We start from the raw sequence: 24349 nt of genomic DNA, 5'->3' as shown, positions 1-24349 counted from the left end.
CTTCTCATGGGTGTCAATGTAGCTTTGACCATGTTAACAGGGGGCCTAGATGGTGGGAATTATCCATACTCACCCATGTGCTGCGCTATCCCCCGTGGCTATCTGAACATCCCTGACAGGGATGTCTACACTGTTCCTATAGTTTTGCTGTTCACAGTCTGACAAACGGCAGTGTGTTAGCAGCTCAGTTGGGCCCTTGCCTTATCACATGGGGCAGTTGCCCTCTGCTGGCAAAGGCGAGGACCAGTGTGACAGCCTTTTCTGGGTACCTGCACTTGGTGGGTCCTGAGCTCTTCTCTAGTGTCCAAGAAGAATCAGGTCACAGGAGTGATTGAAGGGTGGTGAAGCTGGAGAATTTTACTGAGCAATGAAAACAGTTCTCAGTGAGAGGAAAGAGGGGAACTGGAGTGGGGACAGGAAGGGCAGGTCATCTTCCCTGAAGTCAGGTCATCTCTCCCTCCACTGACTGAGTCTGGGGTCTTTTTAGGCACAAGATGAGGAGTGCATGCTGATTGCTTTGTGAGTATGCAAAAGAGTTTAAAGCAAAGGCACCACTCAAAGGGCACAACAGTGTAGAAATTCAATTAGGAAAGAGTAGGTATATGTAAAACGGGTGAAAGGTGGGGACCAATCAGTGGAAAGCATGCCAAACAGAGAGAGGAAGGATTTCTTAAGCAAAATATGAAAACTAGTAACCATAAATTAAAAGTTTGGTACAATGACATGAAAATTAAGAACTGTTCATCAGAAGACTACATAAAGAATGTAAAAATGAAGCCATGAATTGAAATAAGATATTTTCAATATATTTATCTAATGGAAGACTAGAATTAAGAATATATAAGGAACTTCTACATATCAAGAAGACAAAAACACAATACAAAAATCGGTAATAGACATGAAAATACCATTTAACAGTAAGGGAAACAATAAGGATAAAAGCACAAGAATCGTATTAAATCGTATTAGGTACTGAGATTAATGAAATATCATTTTACATACATATAATTGGCAATTAAATCTATTAACATGAAGTGTTAGCAAGCTTATGAATCAATAAGAAATCTTACACACTACTGGCAGGAATGTAAACTGATATAACTACTTTGGAAAACAGTTTAGAATTCTTTCGTAAATATTCACAAACTCCATGACTAGCAATCCCCTTTCTAAATATCTACCATTAAGAAATTCTCATATATGTTCACCAGAAAACATTTAAAGACTATAGATGCATTATTCATAACACACACAAAAAAATCATGGAAAATAATCCAAATATCTCTGAAGAGAAGAATGGGTAAATATAATGTGGTATATTCTTATAATGATATTTCAAACTGCCATTGTGAAAAATCTGTAAAATACAGTATTTTATATGCAACAACTTGGATATATTTTGGATACATAGTACCAGTGGGAAAAAAATCTGGTCACTGAAGATTACTTCTACAGTAATGATACCATTTTTTGTTATTCTAGCCTAGAGATTCAAGAGGAAAAATAGTTGCCCCATATATGTGAGCTAAATTATCACCAGAATTTTTCTGTTTAATAAAGCATTTTAGTAAATATCCTAATGTGTATATACATTAGTAGATTGTCATATAAGTAACAGACAAACAAGAAGGAAAGAATAACATTTTAGATTCACAAATATCTTAATAACCATAGTTGGATGTAATTGTAATAAATCATATTGATGATATAGACAAGGGACAATGAACAGGAAATTCCTTTTATTCTTTCTTACCTTAATTTATAGATATATCTTTAGCTGTCTTTTTTGTTTGTAACCATACACCAAATTATTTTATATAATTTTCTGGACAATTTGATGCCTTAGAGTCAAATAAGACAACTAACTCTGATCATGAATTATGATAATCTTTGTACAGTTATTATGTATTCCAAATAAAGATTAGATTTTCAAATTGACTTTATATGCATGGCTTTTCAACTCCAGAAGAACATTCCTCTGGAAATATATGAATCTATTACCCCTAGTGCCATTGGTCTTTGTTGTTCTTTGTGTTTGTAACCCTACATTCAATTATTTTAGATAGTTTTCTGGACAATTTTATGGCTGATGACAGCTAACCCTGATCCTGAATTCTAATAACCTTTGCACAGCAATTATGTATTCCAAACTAAAGCTTACAGTTGAAGATTGAATTCATATACATGAGTTTTCAACTTCAGGAGAACACTCCTCTTGAAATACAGGAATCTGAATCTATTACCCTTAGTGTCATCGGCTTAAGACTACTTGAAGAGAAAGTAGGAAACTAGAAGACATTGAGTAGGCAACTTCTAAACAACAGAAGTAGCAGTGACCCTGTAATGTTTTGCCACAGAGATGGACACCAGCCCCAGTGAAGGTAAGGGAGTTGAAGTTCCCAACTCCCCGTCAAAACCCACAGGCACCATGAGGGCAAATGTCATGTGCTGTGGTGTAACTGTACCTGATTCCTTTTCCACTACAATTATTCTCTCTAGAAATTGTAAGAACAGCAGCATCTGTTTTCAAGACAGAAAAGAACCAAAAGCTACTATCAGGTACAAACACTAGCCTGGCCTTTGTATCATTAGGAAAAGGTAGTTCATCTTGTTTCAGCCTCTAAGATACACTGTGAAAGGAAAAAACAAAATCTCTGCAATGCAAACAAATCTCACTGGTTTCTCTGACTTGTATTCCAAATTAGTGCTTCTGGCCTTTACTTAAAACTGTAAGCATCACAAGGAAATCAGTAAGAAGGGAATCATGTGCTGATCAAGTCCTTAAAGGGCAGAAACATTCACTGAAGTGAAAAGGATTAGTAAAGGGTGGAAAAAAAGACTAGCCCCTCCTAGTTTGGGTGAGCAGATTTGGGATTAACTATCAGGCAGCAATCCACATGCAATTAACAGTTCTGACGTGAGAGGACAAAAAACTCAAGCAGATATAAAACATTCAATTCTAAGAGAAGTTCATCAGAGACATCCTTCAGGATTTTAAGGTACTGGAAAGAAGTCCTATGGGCAGTGGGTGGACTCCTCCCAAAATTCCATTAGTATAAGGGACTTTAAATCACAGAAATTAACTTGCTGGAAATCTGTTCCCAATTATTCCTTCAGCTCCAAGGTTAAATTAAATGTAATTAATGATGGTGACCTGCTAATTCATGCTTTTGATAACTGATATCTAGTATATATATAAGAAAAGAAAATGACAAAGACAGGTAATTTAATTATGTGGGTATCACACATGTGGGTGTTATACATGTCAAATTGTAAAGGTAAATTACTATTTTTATTATTTGTGTGAAATGTCATTTTCCATATGGATTCCATTTGGAAGGTGGTTTGGGAAGGGTTCATACCATTTTGAGTACCAAGGAAAACTTGCATAATCTCATTTTACTTACTCTTTTTCAGCTGAATTTTCATCTACGTGCTTCAGTCTTCTCTACACAAAGGGCTGTGAAACAGATCTTTGTTTTGCACTGTTACTTCAAGCAGAATGAGTGCTCCTAAACTCCTCTCTCTGGGCTATATCTTCTTCCCCCTGCTGCTTTTTCAGCAGGCCTGGGCTCAGTTCCCAAGAGAGTGTGCCACTGTTGAGGCTTTGAGGAGTGGTATGTGTTGCCCAGACCTGTCCCCCATGTCTGGGCCTGGGACAGACCGCTGTGGTTCATCATCAGGGAGGGGCAGATGCGAGGCAGTGACTGCAGATTCCCGACCCCACAGCCCTCGGTATCCCCATGATGGCAGAGATGATCGGGAGGTCTGGCCCTTGCGCTTCTTCAATAGGACATGTCACTGCAATGGCAATTTCTCAGGACACAACTGTGGGACGTGCCGTCCTGGCTGGAGAGGAGCTGCCTGTGACCAGAGGGTTCTCGTAGGTAAGTGGAGATATGAATGAGTTCACAAGTCCTGCATGAGACTCAAGGCTCTTAATAAAATCTTAAATCATTTGAGCTGCAAGAATACCTGGAAATCATATAGCTCAACCCTCTTTTTATAATTGAGGAAACTGAGGCTTAGAAGGGTTAAGAAACTTCTTTAATGTAAAGGGTTGGAGTTGAAGCTCAGAACTTCTGACCAATATTGTCTCCTGAAACATTGTTGAGCAACCACCATATCCTAGGAACTGTGTTAGGTATTATGACTAGTCAATTCAGTAACTCCTTCAGGTAAACATGTTAATTGTCATAGATGAGGTTCGGAAAGTTCAAACCCACACAGCTGATATTTAGTAAACCTGAAACTCAGCTGAGAACTATCTATCTGGCCCTTATATTTTAGTTCTGCAGCTACCCCTGCTGACCCTTAAAGAAGTTTCCTACCATGATGATCAAATTCAGGCATTTGAGATGAAGAGTTTGGCCTGCAGACTAAATACTATTAAATAACAAAGCATTAAACAGTAACAGCTAACAATATTTGATTTGTTCTATGTGTGAGATAGGAGACTAAAGGTTTAACAGAACATGTATTGAGTCTTTACTATGAGTTAGGCCTTGGGCTAATTGCTTTTTATGTGTGTGCTCTTTGAACTTTCAATTCTATAAAGCAGGTATTATGTTTATCCACATTTTAATGATTTAAAAAAAAAAAACTGAGGCTTGGAAAAATGTGCCCAAAGTCATAGAATAATTTTCTGGTGTTAACTACTATGTTATACCACCTAATTTTGGAAGATTTATGATGGTAAAAAGATAAAAAATTCCAACAAAAATGCCAATAGTGGGCAGAAATCAACATGACAAGGTCACAGAAACATAAAATCCATAGGTAAGATTAAAGAAAGGTAATAGAAATCATGCAGTAAATTGGAGAGAGGAAAAAGAGAGAGAGAGAAAAGGGAAGAAAGAGAGAGAAAGCAGGTTTGAAGAAAGGGTTTTAGTTAAGGATATTTTTAAAAGTATAAAATAATTTAAAACACATTTGAACAGATGGATAAATGGGTGGTGGCGTGTTACAAGATGATTATGCTCTTTCTCTACCCATCCCCTCAAGGCAGATGTTTTCATGCTTGAATTTTGTATCCCGAAAGTCAGGAGAAATCTTCTGGACTTAAGTAAAGAAGAAAAGAACCACTTTGTCCGGGCCCTGGATATGGCAAAGCGCACAACTCACCCTTTATTTGTCATTGCCACCAGGAGATCAGAAGAAATATTGGGGCCAGATGGCAACACACCACAATTTGAGAACATTTCCATTTATAACTACTTTGTTTGGACACACTATTACTCAGTCAAGAAGACTTTCCTTGGGGCAGGGCAGGAAAGCTTTGGTGAAGTGGATTTCTCTCATGAAGGACCAGCTTTTCTCACATGGCACAGGTACCACCTCCTGCGTCTGGAGAAAGATATGCAGGTATGTAAGAAGCGTTTCAGTTTTCAGACTCTTCACAGACAAGTTGCCTTGTTTGTAAAACATTTTAATTCACTAGTTTTCAGAACCATCAGGACATTTGATGAAAGAGCAATTTTATGTTACTAACTTGTCTTTGGCATTTTGTTTTCTCCTTGTTTTGGTTACTTATTAATTAATCTTTATCTTAGTGAAGTGAAAATAAAGGAATATCAATAATGAGCAAAATGAGACATTTGAAGGAATGAATTAAAAGTTTAAAAATATTTTGCAGTTTAATTGAAAACATGATTTTCATAAAATTTGAAACAGAAGAATCTCATTTGCATGTCTTCCTTCTCTAATAAATATAAGCAGATTCCTCCTCCTGGTCAAATAATGTGAGTTAGAGACTTCTCAATCTTTCCAGTCCCAAATGCATCTCTCATCATTCCAGTGATGATTCCTTCCAACATGGTACAGGGTTTAAATAACAAAAAAAAATTCCTTTCCATTTAGACTCTCATATTTTCATTGAACTATATTTTTCCATGTTCCCTACCCTTTGAGTCTTACAGAAGAAACCTATTAAAATATCACATCACTATGTAAGAGGACAGATATGTTAATTTGCTTGACTATAGTAATCACTTTACTATGTATATTTATATCAAAGCACCATGTTGTCCACTAAAATATATAAAATTTGAAAAAAAGTCAAAAAATACCAAAATAATTTTGTCAGTCAGGCAATATTTTTAGTGAAAAGACATTGGCTTTTTATTTGGCACAAAGTGAATCTCAACTCAAGCAGTTATTTCATGCTTATTTTCTAAGCAGACAAGCTTCAAACATATTAAAGCATCTAGTTACATAGATTCTTTACTCTTATTTCTTTTACCAACTTGTCTGTTTCTTGAGAAAAATATTGAAATTTTAAAATAAAATTTTAAGTTGTTAGGTATCAACTAGGAAATCCACAAAGTAAACCTGTTTTCTATGTGAAATAACAGCAACAAATCTCCCCTTTCAAGTTAAAGTATACAAATTAAGCCAAAACTATCTGAAGACAGGAAAGGTATTTAGATTCATTTATTAATTTGCAGAATGCTGTGCCAGCATTATTCCGAGAAAAAGTAAATGGTTAGAAGAGAGAGAATTAATACACTAAAATACAGGATAAAATATTCGTTTGAAAGTGCACTATCCATTTGCAGTTTGAGAGTGATTAAATGAATTCATCTGATACTCTGAACATCATATTTTATAGCTCTGATTGCAAGTGAGACATTTAGTAGATTATGAGTAGATAAATCTGTCATTTGTAATTGACTGCAGATCTTCATGCCTTCAAGTCATTTTCTCATGGGCACACCAAAATGAAAGGGCAGGTGGAAAGTATCTGAAAGCTTCACTTTTGCCTGTGTAAACTTCAACCTCTATGACTTACATTTTAAAAACCCAACAGCACAAGGGATCCAACAAATTACAATTTAAATGTAATTCATGGTTGAAATGCCACATGAATATGCTCTGGCTCCCAAATGTCAGTTGCTGAACCACAAACCAATTCTTAATGATCCCTTGGAAGCTGTCACTAATTTTTGTGAACCACAATGATGGCTTCTAAAGGAGGACTACCAACCCCTGGAGACCAATAACTGAGGATAACTTGGAAAGCTTTTGGCTCTCTAAAACACCCAAGGATAAGAAAATGCTTCCTAGGAAGGGATTTAAAGTGAAAAAGTAGAAATATACTGAGTGCTTGAGAGATAAGATAAAACAATTGCGATCCCTACATTTAAATCTCATACCATAAATAGAACTTCTCAAGGCCCCAAAGAAATGAGAAATAACAAGGAAATGTATGGTTTAAAGCACGAATGAAATAAGCATGTGATCTTGAGGCCAGCATTTTTAAAAATGTGAGATCAGCTCTGAATGGAAACTAGGTCACTGATCTAAAAAACAATGGGCAGAAAGATTTACTCCAGCTTCTGTTTAGCATTTTTATCAGTGTAAGATTTAGGCAGAAGCCTGAGTCTTGAAAGTTTGGATTCTAAGGCAGGGTTTCCTAAATAAAACACCTTCCATGCTCAGTGTGAAAGAGTCCATTGGCCTGTGGCCAAACCAGAATCTAAATGCCTAGTCATTCAAATTAAATTTAAAAACAGAAATTAGCACTCCACAAAACATATTTTAAGGCTGGATCTGGCTGCAGACTAAGAGTTAATGATACTTGAATTAAAGATAGGAAAATGGAAAAGGTGGAAATGCCAATAAGTGGATGTTGTTATTGATAATTTTTATATAACCAATATAAATGTAATTACCTGCCTAAAAAAGAAAAAGAAGATCCTTTATCCCTCTAAATCATTTTCAGAAATGTCTGCATAATAAGTTGAGTTTCATTCCCTCTAATGCCTAAATGACACCTTGTAATAAATTACCAGCTTTGTTAAATAAGATTTTAACTCCTCTGGGCCCCTCAGACACCACTGATATACTAACCAGTACCTTATTGTCTAAAGAGAGCTAATAGAAATAGGCTGTCAGAGAGTAGACCAAACAGAAAGGAAGAATTATAAACAGAAGCAGAGAATATTAATGTAGTTTCTGTGATCTAGGAAATGTTGCAAGAGCCTTCTTTCTCCCTTCCTTACTGGAATTTTGCGACGGGGAAAAATGTCTGTGATATCTGCACGGATGACTTGATGGGATCCAGAAGCAACTTTGATTCCACTCTAATAAGCCCAAACTCTGTCTTTTCTCAATGGCGAGTGGTCTGTGACTCCTTGGAAGATTATGATACCCTGGGAACACTTTGTAACAGTAAGTTGCAAATGATAGCTTGGAGTCAGAATTTCTTTTTAGATAAAGGGATTAAGTATGTTGCCTGGAAGACCCTTCATTCTACTAGAGAATTCAGACTAAAATCTACTTTTATTATAGACAAACAATGTACCAGGCATTCATTAAGCACCTAGAATGTTTAAGGCAGCGTGTAAGTTGCTGCAGGGGAAACAGAAAGCGACAACACATTTTTGCACTGCCTTTCTTGAGTAATTTGGTCAATGTCTTTCTAGCTTTCTTATTTTGGAAATGTCTAGTTGTATACACTAATCCTCTTAGTTTTCTTAGCACTACTTAGTAGTCATGTGTCTTGTGTTGGAATTTCACAGAAAATGTTTCCTAAGAAAATGTGAAAAATAGGCAAAAAGTTGGAAATGCCCTGGGAAGAAAAAAAAGAAAATAAACAAACCAAATGTATGCTTGCAGTTATAAAGTTAGAAAACAAAAGGTGATGTGGGAGATAGTTTTTAGAAAAGGAGGATATGGTACTGATGTCTGCCTCCTAGCTTCTTTCCAGCTCTTCCGAAGTGAACACAATAAGAGAATGCCTAACCAATTGTCCCAGCATCTTTCTCCAGTGATCTGAATGCCACCTCTGTCACAGGTCAAATTTCTGCCCCATGTAGATCTCTTCCTGAGCTTTCCGTTCTCTTCCTTGGATCATATTATTATTTGTGCCTGTGCTAGTAACACGAGGTTTAATTATTAGACACCCCCTACCTCATCTTATTTTTCGTTTTCAGGCATGTATGGCTCTCTTGATTGTTGTTCAATATAAAAATAAGAGTTATGTGAAGTTGTTTTATTATTATAGTCACAACATATTTATTCTACATATATTATTGTATTCATCAAACATTAAATTATTTTATGAACATAAATAAGGAATACTCTAAATAAATCAAGAAGAATTAGATATATATTTTCACCATTAGATTATTTAGCAGTGTATAGGAATAAGAGAAGTGATAATATATGAACATCTCCTCTGTAGAAGTTTAAAACTTAGAATAAATTTGTATTTGTTTGGTATGCTGAATACATGGTCCCACCTTGTGGCAGGGAAATGAAATTGAGGATCAGGATGTCTGCAGATACCAAAGCATTTATTCTTTTTCTGACCAGGCCATTGTATTTTGGTCTGAGAGTTCTCTCTCTCTCTTTTTTTTTTTTTCTTGAGACGGAGTCTCGCTCTGTCCCCCAGGCAGAGTGCAGTGGCCGGATCTCAGCTCACTGCAAACTCCGCCTCCCGGGTTCACTCCATTCTCCTGCCTCAGCCTCCCGAGTAGCTGGGACTACAGGCGCCCCCGCCACCGCGCCCGGCTAATTTTTTGTATTTTTAGTAGCGACGGATTTTCACCGTGGTCTCGATCTCCTGACCTTGTGATCCGCCCGCCTCGGCCTCCCAAAGTGCTGGGATTACAGGCGTGAGCCAACGCACCCGGCCTGCCTGAGAGTTTTCTAGACATTTCCCAATCACCCTGATGATTAGATACCAAAATAAAACACAGTTTAAATGAGTAAATACAATCATAGCACAGGAGGGGGAAGAAAGAAGGAGAGATTTTCTTTTCATCATAATTTGTGTTGTCAATTAATATAACAAGTCTCCTAACTCAGACACATAGTCTCATGACAAATCGAAGAATATTTTAGGTTAAAAAAAATTTTAAGCTTATCCCTTGTCTCACTGCAAGAGATAAACAGCAGACATTTTATTTATAAGGCAAAGGAAAGGGAAAAATTATCATTGTATTGAACAAATATTATGTATCTGATGTGGTATGAAATGCATTGATATAATATCCTATTTAGTCTTCATAACAATTATCTCTTCTATAACCTTTCTTCTTAAATGATCTTGTCCATTTCTGTAGTTCCATTCATCATCTTTTACTGGAGACCCACACGTTTCCAACTTTAGATAAAACCTTCCTTAAGTATTCCATACCCCTGTCTTCACAAGCTTGTTGCATAGTATTTCTCCAATATTCAAAATTAATGAACCAAACTTGGTGGATTGAAAATAGTTAATTATTTTATTGCAGCTAACATTCTTCCAGCCACCAAAATACCATCCTTGAATCAACATACAAAAACACTGTTCTTTATTCACAATACTTCTCAAATGTATTTTCTTCTTCAGACATATGCAACTTTCCATTTATTTTTATGTGGAAATTTCAAAGGACTTTGGTCCATAGGATGTTAGGTGCAATGGCAGAGGTTGTCCATATGCAAACAAATTTAAGAATCACTGGAATAAAAAATAAAATGGTTTATTTTTTATTTAAACTAGTTTCTTTACTATCAGCATTTTCTACTATGGAACTCTATGAGGGCAAATCGGAATGTAATGCTTTGAAACTTAAGTAATTAATATTTGTTTCTTGGGATTTATTGATAGCTTCCTGAGCAGCAATTCCCAAAACATCAGCTTGAATTGATAGTTTAGCTAGCGATGCTGAAAGTTTTTGGTGATCATGTACACTCAATAAATAGTTTCCAATCCCAACTGAGGCATATGTTTTAGTTACATATTATGTAAATTTTATTATGCTAACTTAACAGGTCCTGATTATTATGTTAATTATAAAGCATAGAACATGGGAAGCTTTCTGAATGAAAGAAAAGGAATAGGAGTTGAAATTGTAATATTATCGCTCCCCAGATTAGTGGATTATTTTGCTATCCCTCTATGGCACATAAATTCCTTTTGGAGACCACTGGGACAGAATGATGCAAAGTTCTCCTAACCAGTCACCTCTCCTCCCACCCATGTAAGGTTTTGACTTCTCTCCACTTCCTAATAAATTACACATAACTTTCTTATCTTTATACTTGATTTTTTTTTTTTTTCACAATATAGCTCTGGTCTAGCTTCTTTTCTTTCCTACAGTCCACTACTCTCCTGGCACATACTCCAGGCAAACTATTTCCCAAACAGGCCCCCCCCCTTTTTTTTTTTACAGCTAACATGATATTTTCCATATAATGACAGGCACCAAACAACTCTTCAGCACCTATTAAATGCCAGGTACTGTGCTAAGTCTGTGGGATACACACGTTTTCTGTTATAGATAGGGGATTTTGTTATAGACAGAAGAATGTGTATCATCTCTTACCATTTTCTCTACCTAAAATGTTTGTCTTGTAAAATTTCTTTTATTTCACCTATGAAAACTTTTCTTAATCCTATGGGGCTCTTTGTAAATCTATCTTTATAAAGCTTTTCTGGAGATCTGAATGGGCAGGATCTCTCTCTTTCCCCGCTCCCTCCCTCCATCTCTCTTCTTTAAGGCTCCTATCATATTATCTATCCCTAGTATCACAGTTCTTTGTCTGTTTGTTACTGCCATTCACAAAGTTTCATTATTTCTCACATTAATTGCTGAAAAAGTTGAAAAATGTGTGTTGGTTGAAATATGTATCACTTTCCAAAGAAATAGAAGGTTTTTTTTTCCTTATTTCTCTGAAGGTTTAAATAGGCAGCATTTGCATACAAAATATCACATATGTGTGACATATAGATTTTAGTGTAGAACTTAGGTTTATGGGATTATTTTGGCAAGATTCAATTTTCCATGGAATTTTCATTTTAATACATTCTTGTGAAAGAAGCATATATTGGTTTAGCAAATGTCAAGACCTGTATCTGTTAGTGTGATTGTTTTTTTTCCTTCAGATACATTTATGTATCACGTATCTACTCGATTCAAAGAAGTGGGACATGATTACTTAGATTTTCTCACTTTAATGCTACCAAGTATGCATTTTTAAATTTTGTTTTCTACCAAGGAAATCCTATATTTCATATTCATGCTATGTATAAAGTTTTAAAGAGCAATAATAAGACATCCAAACATTGTGTAAATGTTTGCACACCCCATTTTTTTCTGCAGGCACTGAGAGCGGGCCAATTAGGAGAAATCCAGCTGGAAATGTGGCCAGACCAATGGTGCAACGTCTTCCTGAACCACAGGATGTCGCTCAGTGCTTGGAAGTTGGTTTATTTGACACACCTCCTTTTTATTCCAACTCTACAAACAGTTTCAGAAACACAGTGGAAGGCAAGTAAATGAAATCAGTACTTTGAAAAGATCTAGCTATCAGAGTAAACTGAATTATTCAAAAGCAAGTTTCTTCGAGAAGGCTTTGAATAGTATATTAATCCTGTGCGTTTATGTGAATGAGGTTGTCTATTATGATACACCTGCTCGAAAAAGGAACTTTCTTAAAGAGAAGAGTCCAACCATGAAGCTCTTTTCATTATGGGAGAAGACCTTGGAAATCATGCTCCAATTTCTTAAACACTCAAAAACAATTTAAATTCAAATTTCTGGTAGCTAGCTGATCAATATGTGTAACTATATCAAGGTCTAGCATTGGCAAACAATATTCAAGACGTTGACAGTGTATTAAATTAGTTTACTTTTTTTTTAAATGAGAGAAATAATAAAATCATTCCAAACAATTAGTTGACACTGAGTAAAGCCTTGCTTGTGCATATGTGTTATTTAGGTCAGTATTAACCTGTAACTTTTTTCAAAAGTCTATACAAATTCGAATTAGCATCTACTGATGCTTAACTTGGTTTTCCTTATTTCACACAAAATATTTTAAAGCTGAGGAAAGTGAGGTATAAAGAGATAAAATTATTATCACAAGATATTCAGCTAGTTACTAACAGAGCATAGGTTCAAATTCAAATTTTCAAAATCCAGTGTCTTTATATAATACATTTTGATACCTCCAAATGATGCTTGATATATATATATGTAAAGTCTTCAAAAGAATATAATTACTTTTATCTTATTATAAACTTGTTATTGTTAAATTTTACCTTCAGTATAGCATTGTCCACGTCTAATGCATCCCATCTCCCCAAAAATGCAAATAGATTTCTCTGTCGTATGATCAGAGATACTTGGTATATAAATCTAATAATTATTTTTAATTCTCTCACCTTTTAGTCTCAAAATTATATGCCATTTTAACCTATTTTTGATTATTTTAATAACTACCCAAATGCACTGATTTGAATATGATTCAATAAAAAATCACTACATTTTGGCTAATCTGTAAACTAAGGCCATCAGCACTGATTTTTTTTTAAATGTGCAGATTGTGTCTTCTTAATGCCCAATCAGAAGACAATTATACTTATTTCCTGACAAAACGTATAAAAAGACTAGTGACAAGCCACCTTCCATATATATCACAGGCAATCTTTAAATGTTTTTGAGTCAAATAATAGTGGAATGGGTGCTTGAAAAAATGCATAGGTGACTAAATAAGTGGCTACAACTATACAATTCATCTTAGATGAAGAGAGAACTGGTTAATGTATTTTAAAGTCTGATTTCATTTTATAATACACAACCATTCCCTGATCTCAAACCTCTGGTCCTTCCAGCCAAGTAGACATCCTACATCATAGACCCTCCATTTTTATTTATGACCTGTCCTATACCTATCCTTGTTTTCTCCCTTATATATGGAATATATATATGTATATATGTATATATGTGTGTGTGTGTGTATATATATGGAATTGAGATATTTATCAAAAGCTGTATAAATGTTTTGACAGTAGGTTTTCTCAGTGTTTAAAACTAGCACAAAGATGGTAAGAAAGCCCTGAGAAATTGTAGCTTCCCCATAAAAAATAAAGTAGTTTTCCAAAAATAAACATGCTGACAGTCATTCAAAGGTAAGGTAGGAGGCTGAAGTAACATCTGGCAACTTAAGTTCCAAAACAATCAGAGCATTCTTCTCCAAATTGTGTCAGCAGTTTTTAGTAGAAACTGGAGGGTTTTTCACTATCTTTATTTCCATGTAGAACAATGTCTGCCTTGTCAAATAGAGTGTCTATATATTTTGACTGGTATCCTTTGCAGGTCATTATTTTTAACCTGGAGGCTACATTTAGAATGTCATGCCACTAGCATAAAACCAATCTAGCTCTGGGTATAGCAAACAAATATCACCAACCATAGGTACAGAGAAGCAGTGCTATTATATTAAGGCAAAAACTGGCCTGACAAGCCTTGGAAAAATTGTTTCCCAATATAACCATTACTATTAACTGGAAAAGTAAAATATGTTCAATAGTTTTACAATTCTCCTCCTTATTATGTGTCTAGGTTACAGTGATCCCACAGGAAAGTATGACCCTGCTGTTCGAAGCCTTCACAATTTGGCTCATCTATTCCTGAATGGAACAGGGGGACAAACCCATTTGTCTCCGAATGATCCTATTTTTGTCCTCCTGCACACTTTCACGGATGCAGTCTTTGATGAATGGCTGAGGAGATACAATGCTGGTAAGACATTTTCATATGCCTTTTGCATGGTCAGCCAAGCGGACTGTTTAGATGGCATAGTTATCAGTTTAAGCTGGGCACTCAGTACATAAAAACACATTCAAAATAAGGATAACATAGCTGTAATATCAAGTCACTTCCAGACATTCAATTCTACTTTGAAAATGCAGGCAAGAAGTCTCTCCAAATAGTTATTATAGGATGATATTTTTAACCACTTGCTAGGACTAACCAAATCACCTCTCCTAATTTTTGCTATGAAAAAAATGCTACTATGTTTTACAAATTTTTCTCACCCTCATCTTCCAACATAAATTCTAATTACTTTTAAATATAAATGAAGAAAACCTTATAGAGCTCTTCTTTGATATCCCAAAAGACTAAAAATTGTATATCCATAATCCACAGTTCTTATTTTTATTGCTTAATGGCCTCTCACAAATAGAAATTTTGTTCCACTTGAAAAGTTAACGTTGGCTTTTATATCACACTACAGGAAATCTCTTTTAAGTTCATTTCAATGCATTCTTTAAAATATTATTTAAAATGCCTCCTTCTCTGCCTTCCTATACAGCTGAGAGCTTAGCATTATTTTTCAAACAATAAAAGTGCTTCCACTGGTTAAAACATCACAAATTTTCATATGTTGAAAGCATTCTCAATTTTGGCTTCTGTGCCTTTAGTTCATCACACACATGAACATGATATTGTAGCTTAACTACCTATTGATTTATGTATCCATTAGGCATGCTTACATTTCTGTGTGTATATGTGTGCAGTAAAGTCCTCTAATTCAACCTAATTAGGACCATTAATTGATGAAATTGATGAAAATAGTTTGTTCCATCAAAAATTATTCAAGAAACAACTTACACATAAGCCTGTAATCCCAGCACATTGGGAGGCCAAGGCAGGAGGATCACTTGAGCCCAAGAGTTTGAGACCAGCCTGGTCAACATAGTGAAACCCTGTATCTACTAAAATCACAAAAATTAGCCAGGCATGGTGGTGGGCATCTGTAATCCCAGCTACTGGAGAGGCTGAGGCAGGAGAATCACTTGACCCCAGGAGGTAGAGGTTGCAGTTAGCCAAGATCACACCACTGCACTCCAGCCTGGCTGACAGAGACAGACTTGATCTGAAAAGAAAAGAAGAAAAGAAAAGAAAGAAGAGGGGAGGGGAGCGGAGGGGAGGGGAGGGGAGGGGAGGGGAGGGAAGGGAAACAACCTACACATAAATATTGGTTCAGTTTTCAATCAGTTGTGAATTCAGTTATTGGAGTTTCATCTCATTTTTCATGTGTATTTATATACGTAATGGCAACCATAATTAATTATCTATAATTTACACTGTCAGCTTTTTTAAAAAGTGAAACAATAAATGAGTGACTTTTGAAATACGATATGAGGGCAAATATTTAGCCATACACCTTTAACAAATCTTTCCAAAGTGTTCATTTTACAAACTACAAAAACAACACCCTCCTCTTTGTTTTACAGTCATGATGACCACTTTATGTTTGCTTAACTAGATTCCTTTTATTACAGTAATGAGTAAACTCGAATTAATAGGTTTAGGAATTAACAAAACCAACTTTTGTTAAACATGCACTTCTGGGAACCATATGGCAATGTTCAAGTTGTATTTATTCAGTTATTCACAATGCCTTGGGTGTTAGTAAACTTTTCAGAGGAAACGGAGACTATTCAGTAACCTAGCAAATCTCTTAAATGGAGTTTTCTTTCACCTTTGAAAGAAAGGAAAGATATTCCTTCGCCTTGTGTATCTTGGCTGAAAATATAATTATTTCACATTCATAGCAAGTTGTTAAAGGTTTTCCAGATTTTAACCTAAAGGTCACTGATGAACCAGAAAAACACCTTTTGAACATTTTTTTCTGACATTTTCTTTCTTTGCAATATATAGCATAAGATTTCTCAATAACTTGAATTGTAGTGGGAAGAGAAGTACCATAAATGAAAAATAGGAAACTATCCTGCAGCACATTGCTGATAAAATGTGGCCATAAAATTATAGGATAGGTCAATGTAAACACTCCAAATTGCATGAAAGCTAAGCTGAAACAATTGGCCTCCTTCTTAAATATTCCTTGTACCTGCAAATACCTTTTAGAAAGCAGTGTCATAAAACAACTGTAAAGAAGAGAAAGAAAATTTAGAAAGATTACAAAATTTTATAAACTCTCTATAAAGCAGAAGTCTTGTTTAAAATAAGTCTAGGAGTGGAGGGATGGAATTCTTTTTCAAAATGATTGAAAGGTTTTTACAAATACAGAAAGCTCTTTACAAATTGCAGAATAATAGAATTATTAGGCTCAGAATGGAAAAAAAATTACACTTTACAAATAAAGAAAAGTAGAGTCATTCAAGTAGTAATGTCCATTACAGATTCCTCTCGTTAGACATGAAATAGTACAATTAAGAGCATCCAAACTCTAGTTACTACCATGTTAATTTCTATTTACTAATATTTCTGATCTATGTACACATTCAATTCAATTCTTTCTCTTTTATTTCGACTAAGAATTATATGAGGTAAGTTTTAAATATAGCAGCCCAGAAGTTCAGTGTATTTTCAGAAGAAGCAGTTTATACATTTCCAAGAGTAATCACTACTTTACTTTTTGAGCTGCGAGAGAAATGAAGTAATCACACATACACTTAAATCTTTTCATATATATTATTTTCAAATCTACTATTTCCTGGTCAGTATTCAAGGTACCAGAAATATGATAGTATACAAAAATCCACCAACAAATTTTCTTCCTGAAACTTTTATTCCTGTTAATAAAATTGACAATAACCATATGTAAATACAGCATATTAGATGGTGGAAGTCTCTATAGACAAATAAAATCAGGAAATGGGAAAGGAAGTACTGTGTAGATATATGGAAGAATGTCCTAAGACAAAGGAACAGGGAGCCAACTGTGGCTGGAGTAGAGTGGGGTCTGGGGAGAGAATGGTGAGAGATAGTAAGGTAAAAGGGATCACAGGAGGCAGAGCCTGAAGGATACTGGGATTAACTCTAAGAGAGATAGGGGGCCATGGAGGATCTTGCATAGGGAAATTACAGGACAATCCAATTGCTATTGTTATTTTTACTATTATTTCTCCCCTCATTTTAATGGACAAAACTTTACCACACAGCTGAAGCTGAACTGGATTGAGGCTGGTCAAATCAGAGTTAAGCAGAAAACTAAAATGGGGAATTAAAAAGTTTTCTAAATTATCTTAATACCTAATGCTAATAAACAATGAATTTATAATACATTAGAATGTGAATTATTTGAGAGTAGAAATATTGTCTCTTTTTTTCAATGCCACAGCCTAAGTGCCTAGACCAGCATCTGGCATTAGTAGGTACTCAGTGGATTTTAACAGATAAATATTTAATTAGCTTTAATACATAGTAAATTTAAAGTCACAAAAATATCAACACTACTTGGCATTTCTATGATAAATTTTTCTTCAATCCAGATGCTGAAACACCCTTCTGTGATTCACGGAATCACTGTACCTGTCAAGGTATTATATCTACAAGCAAAGAGAAAATCTAATACTTAGATAGCTGTCTTAGTTTGTTTTCTGTTGCTTATAACAGAATCCCTGAAACCAAGTAATTAATTAAGAAACTGAATTTATTTATTATAGTTATGAAGGCTGAGAAATCCAAAGTTGAGGGCCCACATCTGTGAAAGCCTTACTGGTGGGGACTTTCTGCAGAGACCCTGAGTCAGCCCAGGGTGCCACATAGTCCAGAGGCTGAGTATCTTAGCTTAAGTGTCTCCCTCTCCCTTAATAAAGTTACCAGTTCTTCTCCCATGATAACCCATTAACCCATGAATCCATGAATGGATTAATCTATTCATTAGGGCTGAATTCTCATAATTCAATCACCTCTTAAAGGCCGTACCTCTTAATACTGACTTATGTTCCCATTGGTGTCTGCCCAATCCCACTTCTAACTCTTTTGTGTGTGTGTGTGTGGCATTCTATTTGGTGTTTAATTGTACCAACATAAATATAGAACAAAAAAAAGAGAAACAAACATCTTTTGCCACAAAAAAATTTCATTCTTTTTATTCCTGATGATAGAAACTCATTAATAATATAAATAGCCATAGTTTATATTCATGAGGTATCAGGAAGTGAATAGGATTCCAGGACCTTGATTCAAAATTTTAAGCATTTTTTGCTAACAGAGTAAAGCCCTAGGAATAAAGCTAATATTGATTTCTCTAAAAGTAAACAGACAAAATAAAAAATATTGAGCAGAAATATTCATAAACAAGCACAACCTCTAATAGATATGCCGTATCTCAAATTTTAAATTACAGCTGATGCCACAGCAAATTACAGGTTTATGTTTTCTTTGGCTTTGAAAAACACATTTAATACCTTATTCAAATTGCTTTATGTAATTTTTAAAAACTGTTCAACATCATTATAGATGATGAAATACTAAAACTCCCCTGCTTTTAAACTCTCTTTTTTTATTAAGTGGTATATTGGTACTGTATTCAAAGCATTTTCTGTTTTATGTAATTTCCCATCATGCTGTAGTGAAAATTCTTATCTTTATTCAGTGTAAAATAACAATAAAATTTTTTCATGTTCTCCTTGAATATTGGATCCCTTTAGAACTCAATAATGATATGAATATTAATTTTATTATGTTTATTAACAAGTTGTTTTTGGAATAATTTAGATATATCTACATTTCCATTGGAAAATGCCCCTATTGGACATAATAGACAATACAACATGGTGCCATTCTGGCCCCCAGTCACCAACACAGAAATGTTTGTTACTGCTCCAGACAACCTGGGATACACTTATGAAGTTCAATGGCCAAGTAAGTATTGAAAGTGTATTTTTACTGTGATAATTTCCAAAAGTAAATATGTTGTCTTTAAAGTAATCACAGTGTTCTGAAGCTATGTTTTCCATTTGGACTTAGAAACTTTCATTTGTATTTTTATTTGAGGATAAGGGAGGGAACTTGATATTTGTTGAGAGTCCACACTAAGCTGACACTGATCTTATTGTACAGCACCCTATCTTATTTAATCCTCACAGTGCTTTGGGGTGAGTATGAAAATCTTCATTTTACAAATAAGGAAGCTGAGGCTTAAATAGGTTAGCTATTTACAGATTCACATTTCTAATAAGGGAAGAGAATGAGTTTGAGCTTAGGCCCATGGAATATGCCCCAATTCTTCTACTATACCATATTGCCTGCATTTATCTATCTTAAAGGAAAAGGGAGTGGGATACTCTTCAGTGTTTTTCTGAGATTTTGAAAACCAAAAACTTCTTGTTTAAATCTTTCCCCAACAAAGGCAGTAGGGCATAGTGGAAAAGTACAAGACTTATACTCTAAAATACTCAGGCTCCAAAGCCAACTTTACTTCTTACTAACCACGTGACATAGGCAAGTGACTCAAACTCTTTGAGTCATCATTCTCTCACTTTCACAAAATGAAATGGAAATAACAATGACTATCCCAATAGGGTCCACTCATTAAAAGAAATCAGGAAGTGGCTTCAAGGCCATGTGACCATTATAAATTAAATATGAGGATTTCTATTAAAATAGACATTTCTACCTAAATTTCAGGTGTCCAATTTTTGGTGATAACTATTGTAATATTTATCTTTTTATTTTTATCTTCCTTTCCAAATAGGTCGGGAGTTTAGTGTACCTGAGATAATTGCCATAGCAGTAGTTGCCGCTTTGTTACTGGTTGCGTTGATTTTTGGGACTGCTTCTTGTCTGATTCGTGCCAGACGCAATATGGATGAAGCTAACCAGCCTCTCCTCACTGATCAATATCAACACTATGCTGAAGAATATGAAAAACTCCGAAATCCTAATCAGTCTGTGGTCTAATAGTTGCCCTACTGTCTTATGAATTAGTATCACAAAACTACCTGGTTGAATGTAATAGATTGAGTTGTTAACTGTATCTTCTTTCACTTTGTTACCTTCTTTCTAATACAAGCATATGTTAGAATTAAAGATCCAGGCATAATTTTCAAAGCTGGGAAGACTCTTTCAGAATCGTTTCAATGGGTTTTAATTTTCAGTTCTATTTAAAATGGTGAGTGGCACTAACTCCATGATATTTAAGGATAGTGTGAAGATCTTTGGCATGATTTAAAAGTTAAGTATGTGAAGATATAAGTAAGCTACTATGCTTTGTTTACGTGTAAAGGAAAATAATGTTTGATAGTGAATGTCCACTTAAAATACATGAATGGGCATTTCTAAAATGTTAAAACATAAACACATTTCCATTCATGGATATTTGTCAACAGATTTAAAGAAAAACACAGTTATTAATTAAAGCAAATTATATGTAGTTATAAACAAATGAAATTTTGATTAAACTTTTCAAATTAATGTTCCAATTTGAAGACCAATCAAATATATTATTTAGTCAACATATACTATTTAGTCTCAGGTTCAAGGCTACAACAAAATCACCATCTTTGTCAAGCTTTGGAGAGGGAATATCTTTGCTTTCTTAAGCAACAGTGGATATTGCCTTTGTTTGCCACTGTGTTTTCCTGCCACTCAATTCACTGAAAAAGGAACTACCTATCTATACATTTCACCTACTAATTTCTCTTCTAACATCTTAGAGGTCCATGAAGAAAGCATATGGAGAACATGTTTTATACTGCTCTATAAATACTATTCCAATCACTGTGCTTAATTTAAATAGCATTCTCTTATCATTTATCAGCCTTTTATGTATTTTCCAAGTAAAATATTAACGTATTATTTCACTGGTCTTCTTTTTTATCTAGTTCTATGTGAATGCTATTTTCCCCTTCTCTTCTAACATGAAATATATTTTATCTTTTTGATCTTGTGCTATGACACAGTCTTCCAAAGAATTGTATAAGGTGGTCATAAGTGAACATTTTAATTAAAATCAGTAAAAATAAATAGTAACAATAGTAATCATACACTATAGAAAATGGCTAAACTGAGATTCTAAATTCTACAAACAGAAACAAGTTGAAGTTATGTATCCCTGATTGGTTAGTTGGTTTTCCTATATTCAGCAATATTAAGGCTATATATACACAAGATAAACAAATAAAATATATCAAAGAGCATGCATATAACAATAGGATATTTTACACTAGCATTACTCAATTTATTCTCCTGGAATACATTGCAATTTGTTAAAATACAGTATACTCACAGCTTTTCAAATAAATCATTGCATAATGTAAGATGCCTTTTTATATAGAACATCAATGAAACTAAATACCTCACTTTATATTTTTGTAGATTTACTAATTACTCATTTCAGAAACATTTATTAAGCATATACTAGATGTCAAAGATTTAAAGGCACTACAGATTTGGAGAGAAGAAAATAAGAATTGTAAAATTGAGAAGGTCATATTTGACTTGTGCTTCAAGGAATGCCAATGGATTTACCAAATATAAAAGCAGAGAAGGGCATTTTATTCAAAAGTGACAGTATGGACAAGGGCACAGAAGTTTAAAAGAGCATGGAACTTTTGAAAATATAAAATAGGTCAGTATGGTTAAAGCATAGTTTTTATGGAGGGGAGTAAAAAGACAAATTGGAAATGAAACCAGAGTGTCCTATATGCAATTATTAATAATTGGAATTAATTCCATGGGAACTAGGAAACAGGGAGAGTCATAATCAAGCTGTATATTTATAAATATAGTAGTGATGGTGCTGTTCACAAATAGTGTTGAAGAGAAACAATTTGGAATGGTTAAAAGCTAAGAAACTAGTTAATATGGAATAGATTGTGGGAGAGAGAAAGAAGTCTTGTTTCAAAACATCAATTCTAAATAATCATAATTATAAGATAAAGTTGTACACATCTATAAATATAATAAATGCAGCTTATATTATAAATATAATATTAAAGTTATAAGTATAATATAAATATAACTTTGAGTAAATCATTACAAAAACATCAGTTAACAATGGAAGAGAGATTAAACAATGTGAGAGAGGATTAAAACAAGAGCAAAACAGAAAACTATTAACAAAATGGCAGTTAGTAAGTCCTCACCAATCAGCAATTATTTTAATGTAAATGGCTTAATATCCAAAATTAGAATGCTTATAGTAGCTGAATGAATCAAAAAACATGATCCAGTGACTTGCTGTCTATGATATTCACTTTAGATTTAAAAATACATATAGGCTGGAAGTAAAGGAATGGAAAAGGATATTCTGAAAATGGTGAAAAAAAAAAAAAAAGACAACAGGGGAGGCTATCCTACCACACAAAATAGACAAAGTGAAAAACTGTCTCTAGAGGTGAAGTTCATTATGTAATAATTAAAGGATCAATTTAACAAGATATAATAATTATAAGTATATACATATTAAATATTAGAGCACTTAAATATACAAAGCAAATATTGATAGATCTGAAAAGAGAAATTGATAGCAATACAATACTAGTAGTAGAATCCAATATTCCACTTTCATTAATGTACAAAACATCCAGGTAGGAGATCCATAAGGAAAGAGAGTACTTGAACAACACTGTACACCAATTGGACTTCAGGAACTTATACATTACATACCACTCAACAGCAGCAGAATATTCTTATACTTCAGCAACATGTTCTTCTCAAACACATGTGGAACATACACAGGATAAATTATGTTAGGCCTCAAAACAAGTCCCCCAAAATTAAAAAGATAAAAGTCATTTCAAAGATCTTTTAAGGTCACAATTGAGTAAAATTAGAAATCAATAGTGCAAGAAAGTGGGAAATTCACAACGATGAAAAAACAATATACTCTTAAATAACCATTGGGTCAGTTAGGAAATCATAGAGGAATTTAAATTATATCTCAAAGCAAGTGAAAACAAAAATGCAACATACCAAAACTTAACGAGATTCAACAAAAGTACTAAAAAGGAATTTTGTAGCAATAAATGCCTACATTGAAAACTAAGGATCTCGAATGAGCAACCTACTTTATGCCACAAAGAACTAGAAAAAGAACAATAAACTAAGCCCAAAGTTAGCAGAAATAAATAAATAATAATAATTAGAGTAGAATAAGTACAGAATAATAAAACAAGAGAAAATTCCGAAAATTAAGGGGTTTCTTGAAAAAATAAAAAAATTGACAAACCCTTAGCTAAACTAAGAGGAGGAGAGAAGACTCAAAATCAGAAATGAAAGAGGAAGCATTAAAATGTATTCCTAAGAAACAAAAGGATCAGAAGAATCTTTTATGAACAATGGTATGCCAACAATTGGATAACTTATAAGAAATGGATAAATTCCTAGAAACATACAACATACTGAGACCAATTTCAGAAGAAATAGAAAGCCTGAATGTAACAATAATAAACAAGAAAATTGTTGCATAATCACCCATTTCTTGTTGTATAAGCACCCATTGCACGTGAGTGCTACGAACTGATTTAAGCTTTATAGTCTAAGTGGAGTCAATTAAAATATCTGACTGTCCTACACATGAAAAATAAAAAGCTATTACTTTTTTGGCCTTCAGTTACATCTTGTCTTCATGTCCAGAAGCAGATTTCAGACATAGCACTTACTTACAAGTCCGTGTAATTTTAAAACATGAAAAGATAAGTTTGGGGCTATTAAAATAACTGTTCCAAGATTTAGTTGTAAGACATTTGTTCGGAGCCCAGTCCGTGAATATCCAATAATGCTATGTATTTTTCCTTTGCTATAGCCTGCTCAAACTTTTCACAACGAACTGATCAATGGAAAATCAAGTTGAGCAGAGAGCTAATATAAAT

General features: G+C 34.3%; 1 protein-coding gene across 1 annotated transcript; it reads left to right on the top strand.

The window, feature by feature from the left end:
* The first annotated feature begins 2905 nt into the window (after positions 1 to 2905).
* TYRP1 (tyrosinase related protein 1) lies at positions 2906 to 21500 on the top strand. The gene is made up of 8 exons (XM_050760727.1): positions 2906 to 2999; positions 3418 to 3887; positions 5042 to 5364; positions 7968 to 8172; positions 12096 to 12263; positions 14340 to 14519; positions 19251 to 19397; positions 20230 to 21500. The coding sequence occupies exons 2-8, from the start codon at positions 3503 to 3505 to the stop codon at positions 20433 to 20435; spliced, it is 1614 nt and encodes a 537-aa protein (XP_050616684.1). The 5' UTR covers positions 2906 to 2999; positions 3418 to 3502; the 3' UTR covers positions 20436 to 21500.
* Positions 21501 to 24349: the final 2849 nt, after the last annotated feature.

This window comes from Macaca thibetana, chromosome 15 (assembly GCF_024542745.1).
Source record: "Macaca thibetana thibetana isolate TM-01 chromosome 15, ASM2454274v1, whole genome shotgun sequence".
Classification (NCBI taxonomy): Eukaryota; Metazoa; Chordata; class Mammalia; order Primates; family Cercopithecidae; genus Macaca; species Macaca thibetana.
The sequence above is the reverse complement of the archived record's forward strand: the minus strand, read 5'-3'. Positions and strand labels throughout refer to the sequence as shown.

Bases quoted from the DNA above. Each gene is read 5' to 3' on its own strand.
- TYRP1 (XM_050760727.1), top strand. From the start codon at position 3,503: ATGAGTGCTCCTAAACTCCTCTCTCTGGGCTATATCTTCTTCCCCCTG. The intron at 8,173-12,095 runs GTAAGTTGCAAA...TTTTTTCTGCAG, and splicing joins CCTGGGAACACTTTGTAACA to GCACTGAGAGCGGGCCAATT. The intron at 14,520-19,250 runs GTAAGACATTTT...GGAATAATTTAG, and splicing joins GCTGAGGAGATACAATGCTG to ATATATCTACATTTCCATTG.